Source organism: Phaeoacremonium minimum, assembly GCF_000392275.1.
Source record: "Phaeoacremonium minimum UCRPA7 unplaced genomic scaffold PA7_03_scaffold_183, whole genome shotgun sequence".
Lineage (NCBI taxonomy): Eukaryota > Fungi > Ascomycota > Sordariomycetes > Togniniales > Togniniaceae > Phaeoacremonium > Phaeoacremonium minimum.
The window spans coordinates 220,430-229,787 of record NW_006921090.1 but is presented as its reverse complement, the minus strand read 5'-3'; the positions used below and the strand labels follow the sequence as shown (position 1 = coordinate 229,787).

The 9,358-nt window shown below is 52.8% G+C and overlaps 2 protein-coding genes across 2 annotated transcripts; one reads left to right on the top strand and one right to left on the bottom strand.

The window, feature by feature from the left end:
• Positions 1 to 3,181: 3,181 nt before the first annotated feature.
• Positions 3,182 to 4,661, bottom strand: UCRPA7_2675 (hypothetical protein; the record flags this gene model as incomplete). The annotated part of the gene is made up of 2 exons (XM_007915238.1): positions 3,182 to 4,242; positions 4,469 to 4,661. 2 exons carry the CDS (start codon positions 4,659 to 4,661, stop codon positions 3,182 to 3,184), a joined length of 1,254 nt encoding a protein of 417 aa, XP_007913429.1.
• A 3,795-nt stretch (positions 4,662 to 8,456) lies between these two features.
• On the top strand, positions 8,457 to 9,083 carry UCRPA7_2674 (putative duf718 domain-containing protein; the record flags this gene model as incomplete). The annotated part of the gene is made up of 2 exons (XM_007915235.1): positions 8,457 to 8,664; positions 8,857 to 9,083. The coding sequence occupies 2 exons, from the start codon at positions 8,457 to 8,459 to the stop codon at positions 9,081 to 9,083; spliced, it is 435 nt and encodes a 144-aa protein (XP_007913426.1).
• Positions 9,084 to 9,358: the final 275 nt, after the last annotated feature.

Below are 9,358 nucleotides of genomic sequence, written 5' to 3'. Positions count from 1 at the left end.
ATCTCCTCCTGTAACCTCAAGAATGCTCTGTGTCTCTCCCCGTACAGCAGGGGCATATAAACCTCAAATATTCCAAGGAGACAGTACGCGGTATCTTCGATCCGACTTGTAACGCGCGAAGCCGCCCATGACATCCTCTGTGCGATTGAATAGCGGCCGAGAGGAGTTTCTCCCAGTATGGCTGCTATCGGGATCGAGGTTATGCTGGACAAAAGAGAGCAGATCTGAATCTTGGTACCGATTTCTACCCAGTCGCGATTGAGAAAGATGACAACTCGTGGTGCAAGAAGCTCCTGAAGAGTCCATCCTCGTGTGAACCATCTACATCCAGATAGCCAGTCTTCAAGAATGCGTCCATCTTCATAGTCAGACAGATAGACGTAACATTTAGTCGCTTGTTGGTACCAGAAGAACATTGAATTGATTGCCTCGCTAAGCTCAGCACTGCTGGACTTGTCGATGCAGCATGTATCGACCCACGCGTATTTGAGGCCTTCGCTGAGAGCCTTCTCACAAGTTTTGTGTATTTTGGACCAGCCGGCCTTGAGTTGCGCTGCTTGTTGGTTTTTGAAATCCTCAAAACTGACTTCATCGTCACCCCAGGTATGAGATAAAATGGCATATGGGGGAATATCTTCCCCGTAAAATGGCTTGAGAGCCAGTTTGGCCGTTGATGCATCAATCAGCCACATGATGGCCTTCCTTCAGGCTGCTAGCAAATACTTGAACGGGCCGTAGATCCGTAGGAGATCAGACTCTTCACGCCAAGTTATATTAAGGGCAGCCTTTGGCGTTGATATGCGACTAGGTTTGTGACAAAGGTTTTCGGTTGATGATGAAGTCGAATCGCGATGATTTGATCTTGGTTAAACACTGAATTAGGGACCGTTCAGTACAGATTCAGGATTCAATCCAACGCTTCGAGGCAGTGATTAGAGGGCATTGTTTCGTCAAATGCGCGCGGGGTAACAAACAAGGCATCATGTGTTTGGAAGAAAACGCCCTGCTGAAAGCAATGCAGCGGGCGGCGGGGGCGCTGTGACATTCTCTCGACCTACGCCTCCAGGGCCCGGCAACAACGGCGGTGCAACTGATCACGACCCTGAATGGAGCCTGGTTTGCTACTGGGTACCCAGGTACTCATTTTAGATACTTCTAAGTGTCTATTCAAATATAATCATTGCACTATACTGTCTAATTCTATTAATCAGACCATAGGTGACCAAAATCTTCCTTATAGCTCATGTATGTTCATTGCTTTCCTTCTTCGTCTTGCTTCTATCATTGAATACCTTCATAAGCTTGCGCTCCCTTGATTTGAATTTACCCGTTGCAGTCTTTCCTCGAAGTTTCATCTTTCTATAAACTTATTCCTCGTGCAAGCCCGATCCAGTACAAGCTCGCCAGTCTCTAATTCATAGCTCGGTATGGTCCTACTTGGGATGAAGCATATTGTAGAAGATGCTTGTCGCATGTGCGTGAGCACCATCATCCCACATTCGCCAGCTTGGCGATTTCGCGGGCTGCAATGACGCGTCCGATGGCCTGCCTGAAGTGAAGAGAAATCATCAGATGGTCATCCGCTATGTTCAAAGCATGGCGATAGGACTATGGCACAACCATAATTTATCACTGATACTCACACGTAAAAAGGGGCTGGCACTTTTGTACTATATATATAACTATGCCACGAAGCTAAAGGCTTTGATGTGGAAGAGGCTTGCTTATGTAGTCAAGCTGTTAGATCTTAGCTGACAGTAAGTACGATATCTAGACAGCCTAGATACCTTAAAGACTGTGGGAGAGGAGACGAGATTGTTCCTGTTATGAGTTATAAATAGGATCTTTATAAGCCATAAGCTCTTGCAGCCAGAGGTAATTGGTTATCTACTCGACTTTGGAACCGATTTCACAAACGTCCCTGTCTGGACATAGGTGGATCTGAACTTATTATATTGGGTTTGTGTCAGACAGTGGACTGACCTGAGAGAAACTCTATCTGTACAGCTTGGTCGTAAACTACGGCCAGAAAACGTTTATTTTCAAGCTAATAGCTTCCAGCTACTATATATAGAAGCCTTTAATAATTGTGGTCTGGTATTATACTACTTTTGCATTCATGATTATCTCTCCTTTATTATCCTAAGGAAGGAGCAATCTCGGCAGAGAGGCGTGATAGTCCCATTCCAATCTACCGCGACAGTCTGTATGGGTTAGGTCTAATGTCTCCGATCGGCTGGGAAAGCTGCCGTTCCAGTTTTCGATGGCATCTAACACGGTCAAGAGGCAAGTAGACAGTTATTGGACAGTTAAAGGGCTAGCTTCATTACGTGATGTGTACAAGAGCAGATAAGGGTAAAGGTGTTTTATACGATAGCAAAGATGGAAGCTAGACGCAAGGGTCCTAGCAGCAGACAGGGTAGCGTCGTTGCCGTTCCATCATGTCCAAACAGAGCAGCAATGCGGATAGTTGATGTCCGTTGTCCATCGCCAGCGGCAGCATCCATCCATCCATGAAACAGTCCTCCAAGCGCGCCCTCAGGAGTGAACGACCGCCCGTGCCCTATCCGCCTGACGAGTGAAGGGTGCGTATGTCCTTCAAGACACCGGCGGCGTGCGCGCCCTCGCCCCATGCGTGGATGGCGTTGACCACTCTGGCGAGCTCGGCCACCTCTTTAGCCGTGGTGTGGCCTCCAAACACCAAGGACATGTTGCAGCCCTTCCAGGTCGTGCCCCGCTCCTGGTCGTACTTGTGCCGCTCGGGCCCCAAGGAAACCGGGCTGTCACGGCGTGGCGGCGGTGGTGGTCCTGGCCGGCGATCATGGCTGCCGGCGTCGTCGTCGTTGCGCCGGCTGGATGAAGACCGAGGCAATACTCGCGAAGTGGCGGGCAGGTCATCCGTCGTCGACAGTATCTCCAATCCCCGAGCCAACAGCTGGCTAGCAGCATCAGCACTGTAGGACTCGGTGTTGTCGCTATCCTCTCCACTTCGAATGCGGCTTGCTGGCGTGACATCGCTTTCGACCCTGCCCGGCCCGGCCCGCTGGGCTAAGCCAGCAACAGCACGCTCTCTTGACGCCCGGCTCTTCAATAACTGGGATAGAGCTTTGGTGATTATGCGTTTGTTGACGACGAAATGGCCGGGCTCGATCGGCCGAAGCGCCCACAGCGTGAAGAACTCCTAGTTCATCACCGCCGCGTAGTGCGCGATGTCGCCCGTCTCGATGCGGAAGGCCGCGTCCCGGTATGCCGCCTCCTCGCGGAGCAGATACCGGTTGTAGAGGCTGGTGTTGGCGATGTCCGACAGGGCATGCAGAGCGTTGCAACGCTTCGGGTCCCTGTGGAAGCAGCGGGCGCGGTCACAGTACTGCACCGAGAGGTAGGGCGCCACAGAGCGCTGGTAGTAGGTGCCGGTCCTGTTGACGATATCAAATTCCGCGCTTGCCGACAGGCTGGAGTTTGCGACAAGGAGCCAGAACGAGATGTGGGCTGCCGCTGCTTCCGCCGTCGTATCCGTGAGGGTCTTGCTGCCGTCGTTGTGGCAGAGAAAATATGCTGGCGCGCGATGCCAGAGGCTGTCGACCTCGTCTTGGTCGTTAGGCTTGGCGTGGAGGATGCGCTGAGCCGCCAGCAAGCCGCCTTCGGCATCGGGTTTTTGGTCAGCGGGCTCTGGGGCGTTGCGGAAGAGGTGATACTGAGCGGAATCGGTGAGCTCGGGAAGAGTCGCAAGTCCCGGCAGATGGGCTCGACTGGCGGCGGTTGCGAAGCCGACAACATCGCGATCGTGGATGTGGTGGTGCTGGAAGGGCGGCGGTGTGGCGCCGGCTGTCGCATCGAGGGAGGTATGAATCGTGATCGTGGTAGGGACTGGCGCTCTTGAGTGTGGATTGATAACGAGGCGAGGTCGCTCGTCCTCGGTTGTTGAGGCGTAAGATGATCTGACCACCATGGTGTTACGGCGCTGGTTTCGGACGAAGTGGGAAACAGACGCCCAGAGCTGGGAGATTTCGGTGGGATCGGATTCTGGGATGCCATCAACCTCGAGCTTGCGGATGGGATGGGTTGGGGATATGTGCTCGGTCCCGTTGCTGGAGGAGGAGGTGCAGGGGACTGACGGCACTTTCTCGTTTTGACCGTCGCTTTCCTCTTGTCCCTTATCTACATTCTTGATGATGCTGTCATCGTTCTTGAGGTGGTTGATGATGACACCCACAGGCTTTTCGGCAGTGTTCAAAGGGCAGTCTCGAGACGGTTGTCTAGGAGGCACAACAGGTTGGGGGCCTTTTGATTCAGACAGTTTCTTGGTTAGTACATTCTGTCTCCTTCCCCGAACATGAACATATATCTGCCTCATTCTTTCTTGAGTGGTTGGGCCGGCCAGTGGAGCGTATGCCTTGGGTCTCCTCGCCCGACAGAAGATTGACGGCAAGTAACGTAGAGAACAACAAACAAAGAACATAGAACATACCTGGTGCTGCCGCTGCAGGTGCCCGAGATTTGCTGACTGCTGTGGCTGACTTCTGTGTAGAAGAGGCGACATTGCCGCCCTTGGTGGTGGTGGTCTGCTGCTTCTGCTGCTGCTTCTGCTTCTGCTGGCGCGACTCGGATGGCAAGCTATAGGAGTTGGTGATATCGTTTAAGGTCTTCCTTTGGCTGGCCATTGCTGCTGCTGTGCTGTGATTGTCGCTCTTTCACTAATTGCAGTGGCGGCGAGGCGTGTCCCCGAACTGTCTGTATTTTCTTCTTTCTCTTCCCTCCTTCTTTCTTGTCCACATACACATGCAAACACACAAAGAGACAGGGGGACACAGACGTACATAGAGAATGAATGTTTGTGTGAGAGAGAGAGGGAGAGAGTACGAGGAAACGAAGGACAACGGAGGACAACGAAGGTGCTGCTGGAGAACGAACTTCATCGTGTCTTTTTTTCTTTGGTGTTTAACTCAGCTAGATATGGTACCTAAGTACCTAGATTCCCCGCCATGTGTACCTATGTGCCTGGATACAGAGACCGGGAGACATCTGCAGGGGACAGACATCGAAGTCTCCACAAGTACAGTGCATGGAGGGGCTGTAGGGCTGCAGCTTACCTACAATAGGTTAGTCTACTGCCTAAGCTCGCTACTGCGTAGCTACATCGAGAGCTTCCAGTCTTTGTCAGGCTTAGCCGCAGCCTCAGCCTCAGCCTCAGGCCTGACACAAGCCCACTACCTCCAAGTAAGCCAACAAACCCACTACTGCATCAACATCAACATCAACACTACCACCGCCAGCTCTGGACTTGATGGACAATAGCAAAATGAGAAGTAAAGAGTGCCAGACACCGCCTACTTAATTACCACCAGACTCGATCATGAGCTCGAGCCCCTAGAAACCGACCCCTCGTTTCTGCATGATCTTTGGGCTGCCGTCGCCGCCCATAAACGTCGCCTGGGCACACTCACTTCTTTCGCGCCCTCCCTCCTTTCATCCTTGTACTACAGCTACTCGACGGGCTTGCCAGCGCCCACAGCAGCAGGCTTGCAATCACCCTATCTACAAGGCCAGAATAACGACGCCCTTGCCGCGTTCGTCAGTATGGGCGACAAGTCGGCCATCACCAACCGGATTCGCTACGATAGCAGACCTCGAGCTTAGAAAGCCGAGGAGTTCTTCGTCATGCTGGCAAAGCGGAATGCTGGTAGTCTACAGAGCAGTTGCCACGTCGGCGGCCAGCTGGAAGGGGGGCATGGCCCGGGCGGGACGGGATGCTACCACGGAGGCGACAGGCACGACAGACACAGACTTTCAAAAGCCACGCCCAGATCGTCTTGCCCATGCACTGGGCCGTGTGTACATATCGGACGCTGTGGTGGAGGAGTTTGGCGCAGAGAATCGTAGGCTCAACATGCTGATACCGACAGCTGCCAGATCGAAATGAACATCCTCCAGCATCTGCTGCGCGGCCATGGCTTCGTCATGCCACCAGCCGCTAAAGCTGACGACGATGACAAGCGCAGACAACGCGAGGGTGCTCGCATGCTCGAAGATAGCTCAGAAGGAGACGCTCCCTCTCAACAGCGAGCACCAACCACGTCCACGTCCACGTCCACATCGTCAGCCGCCTGGCGCAATGCGCGCTTTGGACCACCGTGTCTCCTTGCGGCGCTTCGCTGGTGGGTCTGTGGCCGACCTTGTCATCCTGGCCGTGCTCCTCGCAGCCCGGACGTTCGAGGTGTGGTCCTACAGGCTTACCGACGCGACCGTTGCCGACCTGGACGCCCGGCGGGGAGAGGCTGTTATTGGAGTGGACGGACCCAACTCTGTTCCTTCGCCTTCGTCGCGTTCGCCCAGCGCCATGACGACAAAGGTTGCGACCTCACTTGCTGCTGCGCTTTTCCTCGATAAGGAAGAGGAGAAGGATGTGGAGAAACAGGAACGAAAGCAAAAGAAGCAGGAGAAGACGACTGCCTCTCATCGCTCACACTCCACGAGGCGGCGGCCCGGTCGCTGTGGGGGAGGTGGCAGTGGCAGTACCCGACAGTACACGGCAGCGCGAGTTGCTTGCGGCAGGGTCGATGCTGACAGCAACTGTGGTCTTAAAGACCTGGTGGCATGGCTCAATGAGGCGCACTACTGGGCTGCGACGACGCATGGGCCGGCATTGCTGCTGTTTGCGTCCGGGCTCAGCAAGATAGCATGTGAAGGAGAAAGAGGTAAAGGGAAAGAAGCAAAGGACAATGTGCCCGAGACTCCTGTCTACATAGTCCATCATATATACCAGGATATATTCATGATCATTGTAATCAGATATTGAGTGCTTAGATAATCTCACCAGATAACGAAAGAAGAAACTAGGAAAGATATAGACAAATCAAATAGAGAGTAGGGTTAGAGTCTTATGTTATTATAAGGTCGTTCTTGCAGAGACCAATATATATATATCTAGATCACTGTTAATCACAAGGAACAAATAGGCCAGGTGACAGTCAGATAGACAAATCAAAAATAGAATCCCCGACAGCGACACACGGATTACTAAAATGACTAATACCTTGCTATGATGTACACCTAATGGCTATGGGAAAGCTTAATCTGTGGCAGGTTTCAGCCAGGTCTTCCCATTTCTCTAGCGTCGCTCTACTAAAATCCGACATCTATGCTAGATTGTGTTGTACAAAGTCAACTTTCTCCGATTTTCATGTTACTCGCGAGCTGTAGATTGGTAAAAATTGCCTTTTCGGTCAAAATCTGCCGGGGGGAATGAATTTGCGTGTTTTGTGTACCGACTGATGGTGCCACGAATTCTGCGCGTGGCCACGTGATCTACCCCCGCCTCTGCTCCTCGCTCCTCTTCGCCGTAACCACCTAGCCAAAATGCGGCAAGAAGAATAAAAAGCGGCAGATGCACAGAGATAGACAGACGGACAGCGAGCAAGGTATATTTCTTGGCCTCCAAGGCAAGCGACATGCAGACGACGGGCCATAATAATCAATGTCGAGGGGACTTGATTTGAATGGTGGGAACAGTAGATAGCACTAGCTTCTACGGAAATTTGATAGCCCGAGCCATGCCAGGGAGTTTCGAGCAGGATCTAATTAGCGAAACATCGGAGAGCTTCAGCTTAGCCTGAATGGAATTGTAGTTGCCGAAGCTATTTTAAGTCAATGGCTCGGGGCCTGGAGGTGTACCTCCAGCTCTGGCTTATCAACATCGACTGTGAATAGATACACAGTTCTGTAATGTCGGAAACTGTTACTAGCCGTTTCGGGGTTGATAAATCTCCATATTACCACAAGCAGACGCTGAACTTGGGACGGCATTGTACGTTGGAAAGTACCTATGCCAGTGGGAAATAAGTCAGCACCATGCAGCAAGTGTGTCTCAAGTCGTAAGTAGCAAGCAGCCCTGTCCCGCCCGCCTCGATCGATCTCCGTTCGATACGCCGTCCGCCCGTCTTTCGGGGGGCCTTGCTATGCCTGTACATGTACCTTTTATGTTTCTGCTTGCCCGCCCGCCACGACAGCCCTGATGTGACGATAAGAGTTCCTTCTTTTCTTTTTCCTCTGCTTTCGCTTCCCTTCTTATCACCTCCCACTGGTGAATCATAGTTCAATCTGCGGCACGGCTTTTCCTGAGGAAACAACTTTGCTTGTCTCCATTCCCACTTTGCTAGACTACCCCAGCTAGAGCAGGAGCCTACTTATAAATCCGGTCCCAAGCTACCCCGAGCTCCCCGCAGCGCTGCCCCTCCCCCCCGACACCCACCCACCAACAGCTTCCATCTGGCAAAGCAAAGAAAAGGCACGGCAAAACCGACCACGAGACCTTTTTCTCTTGGTAGGAGAGGACGCATAGATTACGCCGAAGCCGCCATTGACGAGACAGACGGACGATATCGCCATATCGTAAAGTAAGCGCATCACAAAAGCCTCTCAGCAAAGCAGCAGCCTCGCACCACACACCCGACCGGACAATGTGGTCCAAGCCGACAGCTCCGCTGAGCGCCAGCCCGCCCAACGCCGAGCCCCTGTCGCCCACGACCGTCAAGCAGCGCAACCCGGGCAAGCGGTTCGCGCAGATCGTCAAGCTCAAGCCCGAGTTCGTCGACAAGTACAAGGAGGTCCACGCCGCCGTCTGGCCCGAGGTGCTGAAGCAGATCAAGAGTTGCAACATTGTGGATTGTATGTCATGTCATGTTATGTCTTTTTTTGTGTGTTTCTTATTAATCAGCTTCCATGTCCTACATCGGACTTACTCACATCACGTCACCTGTGGCACAAGACACCTGCTATCATCTCAGCAATGCTTGGGGCATCTTCCACCTTGTCCTCGCTCAAGCTCAGATGTATGCTAATATCCGTTGCGAGAAACAGACAGTATATTCCACGACGAGGAGTCGGGCATCCTCTTCGCCACCTTCAAGTACGTCGGATATGATTACAGTGGAGATATGGAGCGCATGAAGGAGAACCCCAGGGTCCGCGAGTGGTGGAAGATGACCGACGGCTGGCAAGAGTCGGTTGTGCCGGGCGCCACGAGCAGCGAGTCGGACGGCCCGTCCTGGTGGAAGCCGCTCCCTGAGGTCTTCTATACCCCCTAGAAGACTCGGTCCCAAACAGGCCAAGCGAAGGCAGAGGCCAATCTTCGCTGCTCGCGAGATTGAGCGCTGTATGTGCCACAGGAGTCTTCTGGTCTGCAGTGTTGACCTTCCTGACGGCGATCGCTAGGGACCAATTGAGCGGCCAGACGCATTCATGTTTTCTAACGTCAAGGGTAGGGGTTCAGGTCGGGTTGGGGAGACAGGCGGTTTAAGAGCTATTGTCATGCGAAATGAATCACACGATCCTAGCACGCCCCGTTCCACCATGATCGCTC